Here is a 23801-nt window from a genome sequence, read left to right as displayed (position 1 = left end):
AAAACAAAAACTAAAAAAGAAGGACCCTACTTACAGCACATGGTAGGAGTTAAACTGAGTAGGTAAAAACCATACAATTTCCATACCCTCCCACGCTTTGCTGCTCACCGTCACAGGAAAATCCCACAGAATTATACGGCATCTAAATTGCATGTCTGTTCCTGCACAGTAGCATTTTCTTGGAGGAACTGGTTACAAACTAATAGAAAGAAGGGAGTGTGGTCTAGAGCAGAGATCTGAGCAAGGACTCCTTGGTTCTATTCCCTGCTCTCCCACAGATTCTCCACAGTCTCCCATATGCTAGGAGATTGACCTGCTGTCAACAATAGATGTCAACAATGTTTTCTATAATGTTGCTGAAGACTGGTGTCCACACCAGTTAAAGCCATTTTCAGCACTAGTTCAAAAAGACCCATTAACAGCAGTCAGCAACAGGACAATTACCTAGTGCAGACACGGTCGTGTGTGATGTTGGGCAAGTCACTACTCTCTTCTTACATTTCCTTATGTCTAAAATTGGTGTAACACATTGCTACCTAACAGGCAGGGTTGTGAAACAAGCATTATTTGTAAAGTAATTGGGCACCCTTGTATGAAAGGTGCTACAGAAATGCAAATATGGATATACAATTCATCAGGTTACACTGATGACCCGAGAGCCGCCGTGAAAGGGCTTAGTGAGCAAGACCAGACAACTTAGAACCCTATTTTTCTTCCAGTTCTGGGCTGCTCTCAAGAAGGGCAAAACCAAAACAACTGCAAAAAAGAAAAGAAAAGTAGAAACCCAGAGGAACAAAAAGGGCCTGTAGTAACAGGATGTGTAGCTGAAAAAAGGCTAGTCCAAAAATTCTAGAATCTCTTTTTAAAAGGGGCGGAGAAGAAGTCAAATGCAGTTAGAATCCTGAGATATGGTGTAACCCACATTTTGAACAGTGTAGTAATTTAGAAGTATCATAACATTGAAGATTCTGTTAAAAGGCTGAGGGAGGGGAAAATGACTAGATCTTGCCTATGTGAGCTTTCCCAACCTACATAATTCTGCAGAGAAGAGCAAAACTAGGCCACTTATTTGAAGAGCTGCTGGGAAGATGTATATGGAGTGTTCTCACCTTCATTCAAAGTATTTCTGAATTTTAAAAAGATGATTACAGAGTGGGTTTGGACTTTACATAAAGCAACACATTTCTTCTCAACTACTCTGCATCAGCATTGAGTGCGTTGCTCCAGTTATTAAACACTCCAAAGGTCTCTTACAATTTAATGAAATGAGCTACGTTGCTTCAACGGAGACATTTTTATATTCATTTTTTAAAGAAAAATGCTATCTCAAACTGTTTAAAATTCACATGCTGTTCATCTAGCTTTCTGAAATTTTAATGCAATGACTAAAGCATGCATTTTATCCTAGCAATTGATTGTTCTGTTTTAGCTGTACGTTACCAAATACATAGAGAGCAAACATCTTTGTGGGATCCTTTAATTCAGAGACCTTACTAAGCTCGGATTTTTTTAAAATACGAGTTATACAGAGACTTTTTCAAAAACACAAATGGCCGTTAGGCCAATTAACAGCCACTGAAAGACAACAGAAGTTAGGAGCATAACCACCATTCATGCTTTTGAAAAGTCTCTCCCACTCTGTGTGAACACTGCTACGTATTCTGATTATTCGTACAGCTTTTCTGTACATTACTTAGGCCTCTTGTGTACAGGCATAACTGCTAACACCATTGCAAATTCCTTTCAAAGTGGCATTTCAGTGTTAGCTGTATTCCAGCATCATGGCGCACAAAAAACCCCACGTACACAGTATCAAAAAGGTTACTAAGCCCATTGAAAGTCCCTTCTCTACCAATTTTGCAACTACTATTTACTAACAAAGGAACAAACTCTCAAGGAGGAAGACTTACCACATACAGCCAATCAAAAAATTTTCTATACAAAGGACCATGAACCTCAGTGCCTCACACAGTACATACAGGTGAAAAACAACTTAAGCAATACACATTGCTCTTAGGATTCCCATGGCTGCCTCCCATTAGGAAACCAGAAATCTTAGTAAAAACAATGAGGAGTACTTGTGGCACCTTAGAGACTAACATTTATTTGGGCATAAGCCCACAAAAGCTTATGCCCAAATAAATGTTAGTCTCTAAGGTGCCACAAGTACTCCTCGTTTGTTTTTGCTGATACAGTCTAACACAGTTAGCACAGTGAAAGAAATCTTAGTGTAACGTTTCCCACACAAATGAGAGAAGCTCACTAGTACACATACTTCTAAGTAGATCAATACACAAACCAGAGCTAGATCATGTCTCTAACTGAAACTGCAAACTTCACAAAGCAACTGATTATGAAATAGAGAAATTAGCTAACCCACCTTCCACCCCAAACAAATGCAAGGTTGTTCCTCACACTTGATTCTTTAGCTCATTTTAAATTACTCAAGAAATGGGATTGTCACCATTTCACTTTGAAAAGGAGTGCACCTTAGAGACTAAGGGATTTATTTGAGCATAAGCTTTTGTGAGCTACAGCTCACTATTCAGCAATTTTCCCCTAAGAGGCAATCTTTAATTTTCATTTGCTTCATTTTATCTCAGTATTCTTCATTATACCCCTATGCACAAGCCTCCAATAGGGTTAATAAAAACCAGACAGAACACGGCACTTTATTTGTAGCCCCAAAATATTTGTTTATTCAAAGAAGTATATTGAAAAAACACAAATCAACAAACTTTAATAAGTAAATACTGGATTGCAGGCAAATATTCTTGCAGCACAATGTTACCATCAGAAAAGTGACCTATTTAAAAATAGCATCTCCTTACTCAGAGGATATGCTTCCTGCACATGTCCAGAACTCCGATTTTGGTGACAACAAGACATTATATTTCACTCCTGCAAGCACTGTGGAGACCAGTTAGCCACGTCTCCACTACGGATCTTACTGCGACACAGATGCGCCACAGCAAGATCTCTCATGTAGCCGGTCTATGCCGGCGGGAGAGAGCCCTCCTGCCGGCATAATTAAAACATCCCCCGTGAGCAGCATTAGCTATGCTAGCAGAAGACGCTCTCCCGGCGACACCGTTGCTTTTGTTGGTGAAAATTATGTCGGCCAGGGAGAGGTTTTTTTCACACCCCGACTGACCAAAGGTTTGCGGACGGAAGAACTAGCAGAGACGCAGCCCGAGTCACGCAAGGAGCCGGACTCGATTTCGGCTGATGCACCAAGCGCCAATCACAAGGGCTGGTGAAGCGAGCGTGCCCACCAGCTGCCGGGCACGAGCACCTTTGCTGGCGAAGAGGAGCCGCTCGGACCCGGAGCGGGGCGCTCGCGGAGCCGCGTCCGGAGAAGAGCCCGTCTCCGAAGCCCTCGCTCTCCACCGGCGAGCCGAGCTGCCAAGTGCCCCGCCTGCCCAGAGAGCTCCCCCCCCCCACCGGAAGCGGGCGGCAGGACAAGCAGCCCCGGGGGCTCGTTCGGCCGAGCCGGCCGCAGGCCCAGCGCTGGGCGCGCCCCGGGAGCTGGACGGCGGCGCCCCTCCCCCTCCCCTCCCGCGGCGACAGGGTCCGGCCCGAGCCCCCCCCGCCGGCCCCTCCTCACCGAGCAGCAGCAGCTTCACCTCCTTGGACGCCTTCTCGCCGTCCTCCCGCAGGTTGCGGTCGATCATCTTGCTCCGCTCCACCGCCGCCTTGTCCTCGGCGCTCAGCGTGCAGCCCATGGCGGGGCCGGGCCGGGCGCTCCGCTCGGGGGACTCCGGGCTGCGCCTCTCGCTCTCCTCAGCCCGGCGGCCCGAGAGTGGCGGTGGGTGAGGCGGAGCCGGATATCCGCTCCGGGACCGCCGGCCGCTAGCCGCGGCGCACCCTGGGAAATGTAGTTCTGCACGCACGCCGTCCGCCATGGCCCATGGGCTTAGAGCGTTGCATGCTGGGATCCGTCCGGAGACGCCCCCGCCGCGTTGCATATTGGGACGTGTAGTCTTATGGGCAGAATGGAAGCATCGTTTGGCAAGGCCCGTGGTCTGCACTGGGGGGCTGTGTGCACGGCAAAGGATTGAAGCAGGGGGCTGCAATTCCCCGGTGGGCTGGTGTCTCTCGTGGAACTGGGTTTCCACTGTACACTCTGGGCACCGAGAACTCACCAGTGGCTCTGTGCTGCATGCCACTCCCACTTGGAACCAGGCAGTGACAGTGGGGCTAGAACCCAGCTCCAAAAGCCCAAATCCCTGTTGCTCGAGCTAATAGCAAATTGCCCTTGATGGCTGGCAGCATGGAGCTTATGGCAAATAGTGTGTCAGCTCTGATTCCATCCCGCAGACGGCAATATTAAATGTAGCTCACTCCAGTACATGCACCCACCTCAGTTCATTACAATGGTTACACCACTGCTAGGGGATAGGTGTAAAACTGCACAAACAATGGGGTCTTCAATGTAGCAGAGAAAGGTCTAACACCAAGGGTTCTCAAACTGGGAGTCGGGACCCCTTAGGGAGTCATGAGGTTGTCACATGGGGGGTCGTGAGCTGTCAGCCTCTACCCTAAACCCCACTTTGCCTCCAGCATTTATAATGGTGTTAAATGTATAAAAAAGTGTTTTTAATTTATAAGGGGGGTTGCACTCAGAGGCTTGCTGTGTGAAAGGGGTCGCCAGTACAAAAGTTTGAGAACTACTATCTAACACTATCTGAAAGTTGGCTGGAAGTTGAAACTGGACAATTCAGACTGGAAATAAGGTACACATTTTAACAGTGAGAGTAATTAACCAGTGGAACAATCTACCAAGGGTCATGATCGATTCTCCATCACTGCCCATTTTTAAATTGAGATGGGCTATTTTTTTTTTAAAAGCTCTGCTCTAGGAATTATTTGGGCGCAGTTCTCTGGCCTGTGTTATACAGGAGGTCAGATAAGACAATCACAGTGGTCCCTTCTGGCCTTGGAATCTATGAAGTCTCCAGCTACTCAGCTGACAAGGGATGTGCATTAGTTCTTTTACCTAAGGCACCTGCATACCGAGCACTGCGGCCAACATGGGCCATGGACTCAACACAAAGTAGGGCTCTGAGCTACAAAACATCATCTGCTGCTTGCTCTTTGTCTGCCCAGCTCATTGTTTCCCTTTGGAGCGTGTGACAAGGGTATACAAACCCCACACTGGTAAGGAAGGAGTTAAGCAGGTGCTCTGGGCCCAGATGGCCCAGGATTAGTGCAAGCCAATTTACCAAGTGGGGGTTCAGAGCTAACGAGGCCAATCAGGGTGGATGTGGCTCATTCCCAACTCACACCTTCTTGTCAACTGTTGAGAATGGGCCACATCCACCCTGATTGAGTTGGCCTCGTTAGCACTGACCCCCCACCCCACTCAGTAAGGCAACTCCCATCTTTTCATGTGCTGTATATTTATACCTGCCTACTGTTTTTTTTCACTCCATGAATCAGATGAAGTGGGTTTTAGCCCACGAAAGCTTATGCTCAAATAAATTTGTTAGTCTTTAAGGTGCCACAAGGACTCCTCCTTGTTTTTGCTGATACAGACTAACACAGTTACCACTCTGAAACCAGTTATTTGATGGTTATTGTTTTATCATTGGGAAACGGGACTGGTGAGGAAGCGACCCAGGGAGGTAGCAGAGTAGCACTTTGGGCACAAGATTTAGCTGCCTCCCTGGATTGGAACCTGGTGAAGAGGGCTGGCATAGCCTGGGTTCCCCTACCAACCCCAAGGTGGGGGGAGTGAAGCAGGCATAAACCCTCCCCATGAACAGGGAAGTATCTGGGCAAGGGAAGACCCTGAAGGCCCATCTCCTAACTTAGAGTGCTACCCCATTGCAGGATTCTATATGCCCTGAAAAGAGTGGACAGAAAGGAGTAACCAAGCTGGATCGGGGGGCATGAGATGGGCAGACTACTGCAGGGCCAGAGCAGCTGGGGCTGCCAATGGGCGGCTTTTTCGCTTTTGTGCTGGGCCCAGCCGCCCTACAGCACCAGGGGCTGACGGCACATTGGCTGCTATGCAGGGCCCCATTTGTGGCAGTCTAGCTAAGTTCCTATAGGGTACCCCTCACAGCCAGATCCTTACCAACAGTGAAGAGGGAGCAGGCTGCAAATGCATCTGGAGGACTGGGGTTGGCGGTGGGGACCATGTGCCCAGAGAAGGTACAATTGTCTTCTCCCACTTTTAAACTTGTGGAGCATTCAGGTAACATGCTGCAGATGTTACATCTTGGATGGACTCTTATATTTTTGGTATGAATTTGGTGCCCAGCCTGAAAGCTCTTGGCAATGGGATCCTCAATGCCCCGGCAGTTCCAGGACATGGTACTCTCCCACAGTGCCCCCTGCTCACATGTCTCAGCCCTAACCCAAGGGATGCCCTCCAAAGGAGTATTCAGTCTCTATTAAGTCCTTCGTGGCTGTGCTGAGGTTGCCACCCATTAGTGCCAAGCCTAATGCCAACTTTTGTGATGAAGACACCTGTCTGTGGGGAGCCAGCCTGAGACCCACCAAACTCCCCTCTCCTGGGGAAAAGAACTACCCTGCGATAGCAGCACTGAGTCACTGCGAATGGACGCATTCCAGTCAGTGACCTTGAGGCGAACGGCTCTTCATTATCCACCCCTGAGCCACGTGCTCCCCCAAGCAAGGAGCACAATGCCCGTTGGCAAGAGCTAGCACTGATGGCATATGCCCGCCAAGCTAGGATGGCAAGAACATCTAAAACTTCCCCAGTCCCGACGTATAAACCAGCCCGGCTCCGCATTAGGGGACGGAATGCAGCCCGTCTCTTTCCCAGACAGGGGGACACTTACAGCTGCTCCCAAAACAGCCGCCAAACACAGGAAATATTACAGCTGCCACCAGCCTTCCCCAATCTGTTCACCAAATAAAGGGCAGTCACCATAAAGGGCATTCTGCCGCCCTCTTGTGCCTGTTACTATTCATAACACCCAGCGCCCTAGGAAGAAAACCCCAAGCTGGTCTCTGGATTCCATCAGAGGCAAGAGAGGGGGGTGAAGTTTAGGGGCGCACCAACAATGGGCCTAGTGCACCCCTGGTGTAACTAGATGGGAGCCGGGAGCGCGCAGCCCCTCTGATAACCAGGCATTTGTGTAGAGGCTTAACCATAGGCCCGCCGGTTTAGCCGTGGCCAGTAAAATCCCAGCCCAGGAAGGGTCTATTGGCTGGGGATTCTTGTGCCAGGTGGGGCGCTGCAGGAGGCCTTCAGCTAAGGTAATCAGGGAGAGAGCGGAAGGAGAGAGCCGGAGGCTGCAGGAGAGTTGGGGAGAGTGGGAGAGGGAAGAAACTTAACCTGTGTTTGCACCTTGTCAGCACAGGAAGGGTTAAGCAGTACATTCAGCAACAACGACCCTGTGCTTCAGCAAAGTAGAGGTAAGTGGCCCAGGGGCAGCCCTGACATCCCTTTTGCCCCTGCTGGCTCAGTAATGAAGAGCTTAACTCCCATTTCCTCCCTGATTCAGAAAGCTGCCAGCAGCCCTGGTACTGGGAGGCAGGTTTCAAACGCATTTTACACCCGAGGGGGCAATGCCAGCCCTAGTTTATACCCTCCCCAGCCTCACCGAACTCATATGGGAAACAGTTGGTGTGTGCTGCAGGGCTTGGGGACTGGCCATGGGCTTGTAGGCTCCAGTCGGTGGGCTAGTGAAATGCATTGGGGGGCTCAGGGATACTCCCTGTGGCACTCGGCAATCTCCATTCAGAGGGGCCCAGACCTGGCCGGACTCCCTCTCACTCCATGGCTGGGAGGTGCTGGGGGATCTTGCTCCTGCTGCTCCTGCTCTAGTAATGAGCAAAACTCCAGTCCCCAAGGCAGGAATATCACATGGCCAGATGGGGATGGATGGTGAGTGGTGGCCACACAGGGCTCAGGCAGGCTGGCAGAGCAGCTAGGAAAGCCAGGGGAGGAGGAAAGGGGAGAGGGCCAAAACTCCGCAGCCATCCCAAGAGAAGCTACTTCATCCAGATTCGAGCTGCTCCCTTGCACCTGTAGAGCCTGGTGCCAGCGTGGCTCCCATTTCCCTTTGCCATGTTTCTCCATTACCCATAAAGCAGCTTATTGCACCAATTGCAAGACACAAGCACTTTCTTCTAGAGCTGCTGCTCCGCCCTGCCCAGGTGTGGGAAGCGCTCTTCAGAGCAGAGCTATTGCTGGGGGCTCCAGGCTCCAAGGGACGAGCACGTGAGCCAGCGTGCACAGGGAGGCTCTGAAGAGCATGAAAGGTCAGACCTGCTGGATCCTACAGGAGACGGAGGGGGAGGCGGTGAGGATGGACTGTGCAGGAGATGCTGGAGTGTGTGCATGGATCACATGTACAGTGCCTGGGTGTGTGCATCCAGAGCCACACTCCATTCAGGAAGGAGTCACTCATGTGTGGGGTGGCTCAGCCTGCAGGCCCTAGGAAGACTCCCCGGGAGGGATCCCAAGAGCAGAGCTGCCAGAACAAGGTGGTTGGGTTTCAGCTTTCTGGCTGCAAACAGTGCTCGCTGAGTGCATTCCTGGCCAGGGAGGGGCCAAAGGGGCAGAACTGAGCCAGGTGCCTCAGAACCTGACCATTGCGCCACGGCGCCTTGTGGCTCAGAACCTGACCCCCAGCAAGGCCAGAGGCACCTTCTACCAGAGAGACCCAGCAAGGCTAGCCTGGGGAGGAGAACAAAAGGCTCCAGGGGTGTATGTGGAACATGTGGGATTCAGGCCCCACAGATGGAGCCAGTCCCCTTCCACCCACCTGTGGGAGTAAAGGATGCAGAGACTCAGACAGCAGCTGGCTTGGGGGAAATAGCTCCTTTGCCATAGGCTGTCAGGGAACTTTGCTGCCTCTTGGTATTTCCTGGCCAGGCGCCCTGGCTCCATTTGGGCAGAAAGAGAAAGGGCTCAGGTGCCTGCTGCCCCCACCCCCATGTGAGACCCCTGAGCAAAATTGGGCAAAGACTGGTTTTTGAAAAGGCCACTTGCCCAGGCTGCAGCCAACAACAGGAAATGAAAGCTGAGTCCCTCAGACATCTTCCTCCTCTGGGATCCCCAGCTGGGCAAGGAGAGCTTCTGCTGGCAGGCAGCACAGTCACAACTCAAGCCCTGCAGCTCCCTGGAGTTATTATTCATCATACAGTGAAACCAGGAGGCTCTGAACAAGGCCACAGCCCCATCATGCTGGGTGCTGCACATACAGCCCCTGCCTCAAACAGCGTGGACGGCGGGGGAAGGGAGCGGAAGAGTGAGCCAGTAGCAGAGCCATGGCTAGAACACAGCTGTCCTGCATCCCCAGGCCTGAGCTGCCTCTCCCGTTGTCTCTGTCTGTCTGCACTTTTCTGCACAGCCTCCAGCAATAGCTCTGCTCTGAAGAGCGCTTCCCACAATCATTCACACCAATGCCTGTTTCCTGGGGATCTCACAGTACTTCACACTCATTAGCACCCATGTCACTCCTGGGTGCTAGACCAACTGGCTGAATTGCACACCACTCTGGGGAGGTGTGTAAATGAGTCATAGAGTTCTTACGTCATGGCAGTCCAGGCCAGAGGGAACCCCCAGATCACTGTCCAAGCGCCTGTATCCCAGCCCACCAGCACCATCCAATGCCCAAAATGAGACCCAGCTATTACAGCCTAGGCCCTGTAGTGGCACTGCCCATTGTTACAAAAACACAGAGGGCCATGACTCACCCAGAGAGACTAGGGCAGCGTTTCCCCTGCTCTAACCACTAGACACTATTGCGTTCCCTCATGATTATCCCTTTGTGTGGCTACTGGACACTGGCTACCAAGCGTGCAGATGTCAGTTGCTAAACTCCCCTTCCAAAGGCAGGACCTAGCTCCTAGGTGTCCTGTGCAGTCACAGTCCCCAGGCTCCCTGAACAATGAATGCTTGGGGAGAGAGCCTCAGAAACCAGCATGCTGAGCGGGGAGCTGCCTAAGCCAGCCGAGGTGACATGCAGAGGGGAGGGGCAGGGCTCAAGCCCAGATTCACACTTCCCATTCATCTGAGCCTTGGGTGCTTGACTGAGGAGCCCCTCTCTGCTCTGGATCCCCATCTGGGAGCCCCCTGCGGGAGTTAAAATGCCAGCAAGTCAAGCCTTTCTTAGGAACAAGCAGAGACCTCACCCCGTTCCAGCCCAGGCACTCACCTGGCATGAGGTGAATCTTGTCTCTGCTTGATTGGGAGCTGGGACTTGAGCCCAACTTAGGTCTGCCAGCTGGCAGGTGAGTGCCCCAATCCTCAGGGTAGACTGGATGGGGGCTGTCTGCTGTTCCACTGCCTATAAATAATTCGGTGTTCACTGGGCCAGAGACTGACTGTATAGCCCAGTGGTACGGGCCCTCAGCTAGGCTGGAGAACTGTCTGGGTCAAATGCCAGCAGGTGAACTAGATGGGGAACACCTAGTCTGAGAATCCTGCCAGGGATCTGAGCAGCGCGTTCACTGTGGGAGTGCTGGGATTCGGGCAGCTCTGTGCGGGCCTATAGAGGCACCTAAGTCCCTTTGTGAATCTGCATGAAGGGCTGCAGCTCTTGGCTCCATGTCTAGTTGGCAGCCGGTATCAAGTGGAGTGCCCCAAAGGTCGGTCCTGGGGCTGGTTTTGTTCAATATCTTCATTAACGATCTGGAGGATGATGTGAATTGCACCTTCAGCAAGTTTGCAGATGATACTAAACTGGGAGGAGTGGTAGATACGCTGGAGGGTAGGGATAGGATACAAAGGGACCTAGACAAATTAGAGGATTGGGCCAAAAAAAATCTAATGAGGTTCAATAAGGACAAGTGCAGAGTCCTGCACTTGGGACAGAAGAATCCCATGCACCGCTACAGACTAGAGACCAAATGGCTAGGCAGCAGTTCTGCAGAAAAGGACTTAGAGGTTACAGGGGACAAGAAGCTGGATATGAGTCAACAGTGTGCCATTGTTGCCAAGAAGGCTAACAGTATTTTGAGCTGTATAAGTAGGGGCATTGCCAGCAGATCGAAGGACGTGATCGTTCCCCTCTATTCGGCATTGGTGAGGCCTCATCTGGAGTACTGTGTCCAGTTTTGGGCCCCACACTACAAGAAGGATGTGGAAAAATTGGAAAGCATCCAGTGGAGGGCAACAAAAATGATTAGGGGGCTGGACCACATGACTTATGAGGAGAGGCTGAGGGAACTGGGATTGTTTAGTCTGTGGAAAAGAAGAATGAGGGGGGATTTGATAGCTGCTTTCAACTACCTGAAAGGGGGTTTCAAAGAGGATGGATCTAGACTGTTCTCAGTGGTAACAGATGACAGAACGAGGAGTAATGGTCTCAAGTTGCAGTGGGGGAGGCTTAGGTTGGATATTAGGAAAAACTATTTCACTAAGAGGGTGATGAAACACTGGAATGGGTTACCTAGGGAGGTGGTGGAATCTCCTTCCTTTGAGGTTTTTAAGGCCAGGCTTGACAAAGCCCAGGGCTGGGATGATTTAGTTGGGGATTGGCCCTGCTTTGAGCAGGGGGTTGGACTAGATGACCTCCTGAGGTCCCTTCCAGCCCTGATATTCTATGATTTTATGATTCTTCCTCTGCTCTGGGGCTCTAGCCCCTGGCACATTTCAGTGGGGTGGTCTCAGGGGAGCCCAGTAGCCTGCCAGGAAACATCACTGTGTTCCACTGCTCCAGGAGGAGCAAGGGCCAGAGCTCACAGCCAATAGCAGCTCCCTGCCCCCAGGTTCCTGTGCACAGGTGGCTAGATGAATGGATGAGGAGGCAGGACTCCTGAGTCCCATTCCCAGCTCTGCTATGAGCTCGCCGTCACGCCATCAATTCTCTGTCTTCACTGCCCCAGCTGTAATGGGGCCGATATTAGCACTTACCCTCCTCTGTGATGGGCTTTGAGATCTCCGGAGAAAGGGCCCCGGCTGCCTGTTCTGCCCAAGGATTGCATCTGAGTTCAGACTCTGAGCCTGTGGCGAGGCAGGTCAGTATCCTCATCCCTGGTACACAAAGGAGGGAACTGAGGCACGGAGCAGTCTTGAGCCTAATGTTCTCAGGTGCTGAGCACCCAAAGTCAAACGGGTCAAGGGGAGGCTGGGGCTCAGCACCATGGGACAATCAGGCTACTTCCTTAAGTGCCTCAAAGTGGATTTGGGAGCCTAGGCTCATGCCCATTTGGGGGGCTCTTGGCCTAGTTATGGGCCTAAGGTCACATGGGGCACAGACTGCAGTTCACCTGACTCCGGATTTGTGGCCAGAGCCCTGTGCTGAAATCATTGGACCCTGTCCCGTCCTGAGCTCAGCTACAGCTGATAAGGCCAGGAGAGAGAGAAACTAGTTTCCATTAGAGCAAGACCCACCTGGCCACAGCTAAAAGCCCCATCGGAGCAGGATGAAATTCCTGGTGTCCTGTTCTGGACCCTTTGTTCTGAGCGCCAGGGCTTGGAGCCCACCAGGTCCCATGCAGGCAGGGAGCCATGTTTCGTAATAAAGAGTTTTATTTGGTGCTCCAGGTTGAAACCGTCCTAAATGAACGTCCTCGCATCCTAGCCCTCGGGAAGCAGTGATGACGGAGCTCAGATGGTGCTGCTCGGCTGGGTGTGCTGGCTCGCCAGCTCAGCAGGCAGGACCCGCCTGGAGAGGGCGCTCCCAGCTAGAGCGAGCCCCTGCAGGCTCTGGGGTCAGGACACCCCCTCGCTGAGGTTAGTGCATAATCCCATGGCAAAGGTGGCAAGGCCTCTTTTCCTGGCTATTTCTCATTCTCCAGCCCAGCTGGGAAAGGCTCGCTGACTACAAGGGGCCCGGTCTGTCCCAGTTCTGTCCATGCCCGGGGTAGTTTTGCCAGAGATCCCGGCAGGCTGAGGCTGGTTGGCTGAGCAGATCTTTGTTCATGGGCTGAGATGTGAATGCCGTTCTCCTCTCCGGCCCTCGAGAGCAGAGATGAGACAAAATCAGAACCCCTCTCCCCGCCCCATCACCCTGCACTGAGGGGGCAGGTCAAATAAATAGTACCTGGATTGGAACCACTCCCTTGTTCGGCAAGCCCAAGGCCTGACCACTGAGGTCTTACCAGACCTAAACCCTTCCCACGTTTTGGTTGACAGAGACGGGCAGGGCCAGACCCAAGCAGACAAGGTGGGTGGATAAATGCAGCTTGGATCCCACGTGCCCCTAGCTTGGGCCGTGTGATGGGCGAAGGCTCAGGTTCAGCCTGGCTCTGATCAGACACGACCCCACGACCAGCTGTTCCTAAGTCTCCGCCAGTGATCAAAGATGCCATGAGGGGGCCAACCAGTGGGGATGACTTAGCCCTGCGGCTGCCCCGCTCATGCGTCACATGGGCTCCTTGCGTTAGAGTCCCCTTTGCCATGGGGAGACAAACCAGAGGGGGCGGTTCTGGAAGGGAAAAGATGTTTCATGTCAATAAAAACAAATCACTATCACTGTTCCCTTCCCCCTACCCAGCACCCCGGGACAGCCTGCCCTGGAGCACTGCTTCCCATGTAGCAGTGATTCTGTTCTCTGGGGCGAAGGCTGTATCTGATGTCTGAGCTGGGCCATGCATGGGCGGGGGCTCCCCTGGGGCTCCAGGGCAGGGGATCCAACCCCAGGCCATGAAGCAGCACTGGGGGACAAGGCAGGAGAAGAGTGTGAGTTGGGGGGAGCGTAGGGCCCATCACTTGAGGTGCTGGGGAAGGGGGAAGAGACCCACAGTGGCTCCCAGGGCCCACCTCCCGCTGGGCAGGTGTCATCACTTAAAAAATGATGCACCACTTTGGAGGAGTTTGAGACAGAGCAAGGGGCATGCTGAGGAGGGATTGCTGGAAGACCATGGGATAGGGACGGAGATTGTGCTCGAGCCTGTGCTGGGTTCAGGGCGTGCCTGGTGGGAGGCTGTGTTGGAGTCTGGGGGCTGGGTAGGAAAAGATGGGGCTGGATCCTAGGAAACCCCTTTCTCACAGCCTGATCAAAGGTCTCTTGTTCAGCTACTTTCCCTTGAACTGGTTTGCCTGAGTCTTCACCTGCTCCTTCCACAGACACGTGGCTCCGCCGTGCCTTGTCCAAGGCCTAGCCAGGAGCGTCCTGGCTCAAGCTTGTGCTCTCCCTTCTCCTCAAAGGGATCTCAGTAGGGGCAAATCAGGGAAGTGGCATGGTGGTGGGGATCCCAGCTGTCCCCCTTTTCCTATTTGGATTAGGGTGGCTAGGTGCTCAGTTTTCGACCGGAAAGTCCAGTTGAAAAGGGGACCTGACAGTGTCGTGTCAGATCTACTGACTGGACACTCGAAGTCTGGTTACTGTGGGTGGGGAAACTGCGCCAGCCCCTACTCAGCTGGGGCCGCCTCCTACCTGTGTCGGGCGGCTGAAGCTCCCATTCCGGGCTCTGCATGTGGGTCCCTCCTGACCCTTGGGGGACAGGGGGAAGAAGGGAGGGAGGGAGAAAGAGGAATGAATGGGGGCAGGGGCAGGGTTTGGGGGGGAATAGGCAGAGCAGGGGTGGGGCCTCGGGGAAGAGGGAAGAGCAGGGGAGGTTCCGGCATTCCCGCTGGAGTGTCCATTTTTTAAATATTACCAAGGCGGTAACCCTAACTGGGATGGAGGTAGGTTCACACAGTTGGGGGTAGGGATCAGATCAGAAAGGGTTAAGAGAATATTGAATTAGAGGCCCCCCCCAAAAAAAATCAACGCTCTTTTCATAGACTCATAGAAACATAGAGCTAGAAGGGACCTCAAGAGATCAGCTAGTCCATCTCCCCGCACTGAGCGAGGGCCTTTTGGAAACTTACAAGGGACAAATTGGAAATTCCAGGGAATTTTTAACCCAAGAGGCTATTTCGGCTTCAAGTGGAAAAGGGACAAATCATAGAAACGCTACGATATTGATCTTAGCCAGCCAAAATGACTCAGCCACCAGAACCAGCTGCTTGTCAGCGTGGGCGCTCAGGTGGAGGGAGGATATGTCAGTTGCCACGGTTGTGTTTATTAGGAAATCATGCCCTGTTGACAGCTGGGTTCTGCATTATTCCACACATCAGAAAGACTAGGTTGTCAAGGGCAAAGGTCTGCTATGGCTCGGGCTTTGGCGTGGGCGCAGCCCGGATGTAGCTGTCGGAGACCGTGATGTGCTGGTCGAGGAACTCCGAGGTCTCCTCTGCAATCTGCCCAGGTATTCGGAAATCAACGCCGGGTGGCTCCCTTTTGGGAGAGGCAACGTTCCTGCTCTCTGTGTTGCAGCCTGTCCCCTGCAGGAACTGCAAGAAGTTCTCCTCGATGGAGCCTTCGCGACTGGGCAGCCGGAGGTCCTCCTCTGCTGGCTGCTTGAAGAAGCAGCTGAGGTGCCTGCTGAGCTCCCCACGGATCTGCCGGTTGAGGCACCCGTAGAAGAAAGGGTTGGAAGTGAAGCAAAAGTAGCCAATCCAGGTGACCACACTCTCCACCTGCCGGCCCGGGAAAGCCTGAGAGCTCAGCGCCAAATAGAGATGGAAGGAGAAATAGGGCAGCCAACAGAAGAGGAACTGCCCTCCGACTGCTAGGAGAATGATAGCAGCCTTCCCACCCCCAAACGTCCTCTGAGGGGTAATTCGAGGGGCACCCGAGCTGGTCACCATGGTGGACCTGCTGCTGAGGGATTCCGATCGCTGCCGCGGTGTATCCATCCAGGTGGGGAGTGGACCATGGTGCATGGCAGCCACCCTGGCCACCTTGAACATGCTACAGTAGACCACTAGGATGATCAAGACGGGCAGGAGGAAGTAGAAGATGGCAAAGAAAACCACAAAGAACTTGCAGTAGGAGCTCTGGCTCCACTGCAGCGAGCAGCTCTGGCCACTGTAGGCTGGGGAGGCACTGAAACGATCCGGAGAGAGCCAGCCCAGGACAGGGATCATGGACATGACCACCGCCTTGATCCACACCCCCACCAGGACGCAGACCACCAGGCCAACGGTCATCTTGACCTCGTAGCGCATGGGGTGCACCACATAGTAGTAGCGCTCCACGTTGACGGCCGAGATGGAGAGGATGCACATGCTGATGAAGCAGACGCTCAAGAAGAGGTAGACACGGCACATGGCCTCACCGAAGATGGTGCTGTTGAAGAAGGCGGAGCTGGACAGCATGGCCAGAGGCATGAGGGTCAAGGCTGCCAAGAGGTCCACCAGACAGAGGTGGAAAACAAAGACAAACTTCCTCAGTGCTGGTGTCTTAATGATGACGGTCATCACGGCCACATTGCCCACAATGGCCGTCAGGTCAATCAAGAGCATGAAGAAGAGCCCAATGGATTCTGAGGCCACGTCCCTGGTCTTGGTGTCCAGGGTGGAATTGGGATGCATGGTGCTCTGGGATGTATGGAGAAGCCTTCCTGGCCTGGAGGAATTCCACACCCACTGGGTAGGGAGTGAAGGCTCCATGGAGACTGGTGTCAACGCCCACGGCACCTCCCCTCACAGGTCCATCATCCATCCTATTTTGGGTCCCCTAGAGTAATCAGAGAGAATTAGCCAGCAAAGAGGGAGCAATCCCAGCCCACAGACTCACATTCTGGCTGGCTTCTTCACCAGCTGCCAAGCCCCAGAGGACAAGTCCATGCTCCAAGGGCATTTACACTTCCCGATGCTGCTGGGTTACATTGGCCATCCTGCTGCTCAGCTGCACCAACTTTGGCACCCTTGTCTGTGTCTTGCTGGATTGTGCTTGGGTGGGTGATGCCCGCTGGTCCAGAAAAGCCATGGGATTGCAGATGGGGCTGGCTAAGGGTCTCCTGCCTGTTTTGAGCCCTCCTGGTATCTCATCTTGCTGCTCGCTTTTCCCCGGCAAAGCTTAGCACCTACAAAGAAATGTAATTCCGTGTTAATCACTGCATTGGCTAAGCCGAGAGCCAGGGCCAAATCCTGGGCTCATGCTGATGATGGGAATTTTTCTGAAAGGACGGATATACCAGAGCACATGTGTACACTCAAGCATGTTCGTAAGTGCTTTGCTGAATCAGGGACACAGATCTGAGCAGACACTGAGGATGGTGCTCAGGTTCTGCCCCCCAGGGTCCTACCTGATACTGCTAATCCATTAAACCACTTTGATTTTGGGAGGATTCCAGCCCCTCTGCTGCTCCAAGGGCTCCTCCCAGCTTTGGACCTTGGTTTCCAACTCCAGGGGCATCCCCTAAGCTCCCAAAATGGATGGGGTAGAGAGACCCATCTATCATTATTAGGGATTGGGAGAGATCTTCCCGGGGTGGGGGGCAGGGGCAAATTGCTCCATGTCTGCTTATTACTGTGGGTTTCCTGCACCTTCCTCTGAAGCAGCTGATACTGGTCACTGTCCCAGACAAGATCCTGGACTAGATGGTCCCTAGGTCTGATCCAGTCTGGTGGTCCCCAGATCCCTACGTTCCTTTCACCTCACCAGCGGGGCCTGCTGACTCTGCAACAAATGTCATGGGAGTTCTGGATTCTCTCAGGATTCTCCACCGTCCTGTCATACTGGGAGCCCCAGGGCTGCCTTGACTAGTGCGTGGCTGCTTCATACCCGAGATCCCAGGAAAGGCAGAGGAAGGATGAGCTATGCTCACCCAGAGAAAGAAACCATCCACAGAGGGCCAGGGGTGTATCTGGCTCATGGTGGCTGATGCCCCATCAACCTCCTCCGGCCATCCCCTCCTCCCTGCTCTCAGCAAGCCCAGAAACTGGCCAAGATCCTGGGCTAGTGTAATCAGCACTGCTCCACTGAAGGGCCATAGCCCTGGGCCTCCAGCTCTCACTGGCCTCTGTGCTGGCTGGGTCTGTGCCTGTGCTCACCAGATCTCGTCCAAGGGGCCTATAGGTTTCCGAGTGTTCGGGATTCCCCAGTGTACAAGCATCCAGCGTATTGCCGGGTATGTTCAGCATATTCCAGGGGATCTCCTGTTTCTCAGGCATCCGTTATATTTGAGAGGTAGCCTCATTATCGGGGGCCTAGGGTGTTCCATATGCCCTGCCTCCCATTCTCAGGGAAGCAGTGAATCTTGGGAGTCCCCGTTATCAGAGGTCTAGCATATTTCATGGGCTTGTGTATGTCAGCGGGTTCCCATTCCTGGCCATCCCAGCGTTCGGGAGTTTCCTGTCACTCAGACACTCGTTGTCCTCACACAGGGAGTGGAAGTGTCCCTTGTGGAGTCTCTGCCCAGTTTACAAAGTATACCAGAAAAATAACCTCCCTGAAAGGACAGGAGCTGGGACTGTTCCCCTGGCAGATGGTAAACTAGTACCTTGCGCTCACACAGCACCTTCCATTCCAAGGAAATGCCAAAGCACTTCACAGGCTTTAGCTAGGCAGGAGTCCCTTTGCTCACAACTGAAATGCAAACACTTCTGGAGTGGAGCACAGCAGCTGTTTAACAGCACACCACAACACTGCCAAATTGCTGAGGACAGAGAGTGAAGAAGACCATGACCACTTGAAACTACAAGGGGAATTTAGGCCATCCGAATGTAATTACGTAACCTGGAATATGACCAGGACATCAGAGCTCACATCCTTACTTTTGGGAGAAAGCACATTAAGATCTTTCATGCTAACAACAGAGAGCAGAGCCCCACTTTCTGAGAGGTATAAAACCCCACAGGACTCAGCTGATCCGATTCTCCAGTGCACCATACTTGATACAGTTATTTCTACCAGTGCATCTTGCTGCCAGAGCTTCATAAACGGGCCTCAGTATCACTGAGAATCACAGTGCTGGTGGGGTGAACAGATGTCCTGATTTATAGGGACAGTCCCGATTTTTGATCGTTTTCTTATATAAACTCCTATTACCCCTGACCCCCATCCCAATTTTTCACTACAGTCATAAGAGGGGCTCGCCAGCCACAGTAGGAATCCACCTCCCCAAGAGGCGAGAGCAGATGAATTCTTCTGTTGCCCTAGTGCTGTCTACACTGGGGGTCAGGTCAGCTGACTACATCACTCAGGGGGGTGGATTTTTCACACCACTGGGTGATGTACCTGGGTTGACTTAACTTTTTAGTGTAGACCAGGCCTTGAAGAGCCATCTCACCCTGTGACACAAGCATCAGGGTATGTCTACACTATGGAGGCCAGACCGCCATAATCCCATAGGATAGCTGCAGCCTACGCCGCCGGAAGGGGGATTTCTGTCACTTAGGAATGCCACCTCCCCGAACGAAGTTAGCTATGTCAATGGAGGTCCTCTTCCACTGACGGAGCTGCATCTGCGCTGGGGGTTTAGTTGGCATAGCTACCATGCTCGGGGGAGGATTTTTCACATCCCTGACCAATGTAGTGTTGCAATACAACCTGTCAGCGTGCACCCAGCCCAAGATAGTGCACCAGACATATGCCGCTTGATGAAATTAGCCAAAACGGAAAAAAAAAAACCCAAACATCAATGCCTAGTCTAAACTTAACACTGATTGACATATTTCAGAGTAGCAGCCGTGTTAGTCTGTATTCGCAAAAAGAAAAGGAGTACTTGTGACACCATAGAGACTCACAAATTTATTTGTGAGCATAAGCTTTCCTGAGCTACAGCTCACTTCATCGGATGCATTTGTTAGTCTCTAAGGTGCCACAAGTACTCCTTTTCTTTTTACTGATTGACATAGCAACTTCACTCAGGGGTGTGGAAAATCCACACACCGAATGCTCTAGCTGAGCTGACCCAGCCCTCCAGTCTAGATGCAGCTAGGTTGGCAGGAGAATGCTTCCATCCAGGTAGCTACCACCGCTTGGAAAGGTGAATTCTTTACAGTGATGGGAAACCCCTTCTGTTGCCATAGGAACCTTCTACATCACGGTGCTACAGCGCCATAGCTACGTCACTGCAGCACCCGTAGTGTAGACATGGCCTAAACCTCAAGCACTGTATAAAGGAGGGAACTTACTGCCACCAGCTGTGGAAACGCATGTGACTCCAAAGGGTCCGGGGAAAGCCAGTCGAAGGAACTTTGATGGAACCATATTCCCTGGGAAAATGCAGTTCCATTGAAAGCGAAACACTCTGTGAAACTGGTCGATTTTGTTCCAATTTAATTGGGGAGAGGAGGGAAATTGCAGCAATGTTGCAATGTCCCATTTTGACATTTTCAGAACAAAACATTTCAATATTTTTTTTAAACAACTTTTCATTTCCGATGGTTTTGGTTGGTATGATATTCTAACATCACACAAAGTTAAAAAAAAAAATCAAAGCACAAGGGACTGGACATTAATTTCTTTTCAGAATTTTCTTGAGTGGAGAATTTCAAAATGTTCAGTTTTCACTCTGATTCAGAATGAAGCCAGATTTTGAAATCTCAAAAACCTTTGCAGCACAGAACTCCCATTCTCCTCACAGATCTAGTTCTGGGTGCTGAGATGCCATCTCCAGCAGAACTATGTATCCTGAATCTAATGGCGTGGGAGAGCTCAGACATACCAGATCCTCAGCTGGTGATCATTGGCTTTGCTCCATGGACTCCAATGGAACTAAGGCTGAAGATCTGGCCCTAAATTTTGATTCCTAAACACGGAATTGCTCTGATGGAAAACTCCCCCACAGGTGAAACAGTGGTTAATGTATCTGCTGAAAGCAGCACCTGGGGAGGAGGGCACCTACAGGGAAAGAACAGACAGGGCAACATTTCAACAAACAGTAACAACATTTGCAGCCGTCTGAATAGTTAGATATTGACCACTGATGGAATTCAGTACTACAGCTGTTACCAGCTCAGGAATCTGCTGAACAGTCAAGCATCCCTAAATGGGGAAACAGCAAAGCACTGCCTGGTTTGCACTGTAGCACTGACCTGGAAAAAAGGTTGGTTGGATACTGTACAATTAATGTTACTGCTGATTAAAAATGCCAGGCCTAACTCTCAGCAATATAAGGCTTCTCTGTACTAATCTGGTAGTGGGAAGGGACCTGAAATTGGGAGTAATTTACGCCAACTGCAATATAAAGGGGCTAGAGCATAAATGAGAAGTAGGGCACAGCACCCACTAACAGTAGGCCGGAGAATTAGGGTAAGCCCTGACTCAGAGGGAAAAGCGCCCCCTACTGACTCGCCCAAAGCAGCAATGCAACACCTACCACCATACTGTGGCATTGGGGTCAGCACTGACTCCACATATAATGCTCCTTACCGCCCTGTGCCCCCAAGGGCCATGCTGGAGCAGTGGAGTCAGCCCCCTACTGAATGACTCACCAGGCCCCGCCGTGTTTAGTTCACAGCAATAATTGGGATCTCAGCACAAATGGGCCATTGCAGTTTCCTACTGGGGCTGCGGGCACCCAGTGCTGGCATTTGTAGGCTGTAGCTGGCACAAAGCGGGGAGCAAGGGGAAGTGCATGCAGTCCAGATCACAAAGACTGTGAGGCAGCTCTACCTTTGTGTGATCCACACTGGCAACTTCTCCCCCAGTCCATGTAGCCACCCACGACAACGGAGGACGTCCACCAGCCCCCAGGAGCCCGTTCCCCCCAGAGGAGCAGTGCAGTAGCAAATGGGCAACTCTGTCATCAGGCACCTTTCCTAGCAGACGAAACCTGTTCAAATTCAGCACATCTCTCCCCTGCCCGCCCCCCCCCGACACTGGTGGATGTTCCTGAGGTGAAGCGCTGTGGGACAGGCAGGGCAAAGGCATTGGGACAGGAACACTGGGGAATGCTCACTGGGGTCACACCCACTGGCCCTATGGCTGCAGTGGTACTGATTGAGATCGGGGTCTATCAGTTCTTATGTTTAAGGGCGCCAGCTGATCGCCAGCTGGGGGTCAGGAAGAACCCCCTTTTGGGGGAATGGTATTAAACGGTTAAGTATACTACACGGGATGCACTATCCTTCATCTGCAGCATCTGGAGTTGGGCACCATGAGATGCAGGGCACAGGGCGAGATGGCTGGCTGGTGTGTTCAGTGTTCTCTTTCCCCTGCCCTTCCCCAGCTCCCTCCGCTCTCCCCAGCAACGTGCCCTCCCCACTGCTCCGATCTTTGTCCTGATCAGCCCCTCAACACAGGATGCTTTGCTCACCCAGGCCCCTAGGCAGGCTGCCCTCTACCCTCTGGACGCCCACCATGATGTTGTGCCCAGCTCGCATGAGCCAACCTGATCAATCTGAGGGTGACCCTCCTCCCCTGTTCCTGCCCAGGCTGCCCCCACAGCCTCCCATTGGGCCCTTCACTTCTATCCACTCGCCCTTCCCCTTGCAGGGGCAGGATTCTCACCCTGTGCTTTCCACCTGCGCAGCGAGCCCCAGCATCCTGCCAGCAGGCCCTGGCCAGGGGTGGAAGGGAAGAGAGCCAGGCTAGGAGATCAGAGTGGCATCCAACCTGGCCCTGCTCATTCCTTCGCCCTGGTGCTGCTGAACTGGCTTCCAGCGGGACCCTCTGAAGGGCTGCCTCCACCCAGCTCAGGTCCTTGCCCCTCCATTAAAACGGATCCTGGAGTCCCTGGTGGCCAGAGCTCAGGTGCCCAGCTCCGGTTCCGCCCCAGCTCCTTGAGGTTTCAGTTAGGAGACTGGACTTGGCTCTGTGCGTTTCTCCCATCAACCGAGACACTCCAGATACCTGGGGACGCAGAGAGAAATGCTGCAGCCTAGCCAGCCCCAGCCCTCTCCTCCTGTCCCCAATCCAGGCATCAGCTCCTACCTTTCCCTGTGCAGCTTGCCAGAGTACTGGGGACCTCTCAGCTGATGCTCCTTCACTGGAGATGATGCACAGAGTCACTGCAGTGAAGGGTGAGAGGCAGCCAGCAGCTTGGAGATCATCAAGGTTTCTGGGTCCTAAAGGCCTCCTGGTTTGCAGTTTGGTATAGCTGGTCCTGCCCCATCCACGGCTCACACCAGGGATCATAGAATCATAGAATATCAGGGTTGGAAGGGACCTCAGGAGATCATCTAGTCCAACCCCCTGCTCAAAGCAGGACCAATCCCCAATTTTTGCCCCAGATCCCTAAATGGCCCCCTCAAGGATTGAACTCACAACCCTGGGTTCAGCAGGCCAATGCTCAAACCACTGATCTATCCCTCCCCCATAAAGAGTGCAGGTCAAGGCCTTGCCTGCAAAGCATCCAACCTCCTTCTAATGCCAGGCTAGCCCTACAGCGTTCCCAAGAGAGTTAGAATCATTGCCTTTAGCAGCTTCCTCCAGGTTACGTCCGGCTTCTGCCAGCAGGGCCTGCACCAGGAACAGCATGTCCCAGCACCGGGCTGGTGGCCCAGCGTGCTCAGTGCTCTCTAATGCCATTGCAGAGATGGGACGTGCTCAGCTGACGGAGGACAGCACTTCCAGGAGGAGATGCCCCTACTACCACATTGGGCAATGGAACATGCCCAGACCATGAAAGTCAGAAACTCCAGCAGCACATCACCCCCTATCCCTGGGATTGGAAGGTGGAGGAGGGTCAGCATATGAAGGCCCCACCTCCGCTACCTTCCAACGAGCCTGCAGCCTGGCTTCCCAGCCTACCCCCATAATTCTAAGTAGAGCTACCCGGGGCCAAAGCATGCAGAGAGGGGTGAGTCTCCCCTAAAGGAGAACAGCTGAGGGTTTGCACCCAGGCATAGTCCACGATAAGTCACCATGAACTCAGCCGCCCTCTTCCCATCATGTCACCAGGTCACTCTGAATGGACAAGAGGATTTGGTTGTGGCCCATCCCCTGTGTTTAGCTAACTCCTCTGAACCCAGACCACACACGAATGATTTAAAAATGGCAATAGCATGATCCAGCAGGGAGGACATAGGCCCGGACTCCTGGGTTCTGTCCTGGCTGGGCCACATATACCTTGCAAATTGCATCCCCCACTCACTCTCTCTCTGTGCCTCAGTTATTCCCATGTAACAAAGGAGCAATGATACTTAC

The 23801-nt window shown here is 52.5% G+C and overlaps 2 protein-coding genes across 3 annotated transcripts in view; both read right to left on the bottom strand.

The window, feature by feature from the left end:
* GNAI3 (G protein subunit alpha i3) overlaps nt 1–3954 on the bottom strand; it is a 56189-nt gene extending 52235 nt beyond the window's left edge. The window contains exon 1 of the mRNA XM_038380015.2: nt 3608–3954. Coding sequence (XP_038235943.2) covers nt 3608–3905 — 298 coding nt within the window. The 5' untranslated portion in view covers nt 3906–3954. The remainder of the gene's footprint in view (nt 1–3607) is intronic.
* An 8491-nt stretch (nt 3955–12445) lies between these two features.
* GPR61 (G protein-coupled receptor 61) lies at nt 12446–22781 on the bottom strand. 2 transcript variants are annotated; one of them, XM_038380106.2, is made up of 3 exons: nt 22587–22781; nt 14747–16788; nt 12446–13358 (listed from the first exon to the last, which is right to left on the bottom strand). In XM_038380106.2, exon 2 carries the CDS (start codon nt 16370–16372, stop codon nt 15026–15028), a length of 1347 nt encoding a protein of 448 aa, XP_038236034.1. In that variant the 5' UTR covers nt 16373–16788; nt 22587–22781; the 3' UTR covers nt 12446–13358; nt 14747–15025. The 2 variants fall into 2 exon arrangements, with proteins under 2 accessions (XP_038236034.1, XP_043356275.1); XM_043500340.1 differs by lacking the exon at nt 22587–22781 and adding an exon at nt 22164–22506 and having other exon boundaries at nt 12477–13358.
* Between the last annotated feature and the right edge of the window lie 1020 nt (nt 22782–23801).

The sequence above is a fragment of the Dermochelys coriacea genome, chromosome 21, assembly GCF_009764565.3.
Source record: "Dermochelys coriacea isolate rDerCor1 chromosome 21, rDerCor1.pri.v4, whole genome shotgun sequence".
Classification (NCBI taxonomy): domain Eukaryota; kingdom Metazoa; phylum Chordata; order Testudines; family Dermochelyidae; genus Dermochelys; species Dermochelys coriacea.
Note: the sequence above shows the minus strand (reverse complement) of the source record. Positions and strands in the feature narration are given on the sequence as shown.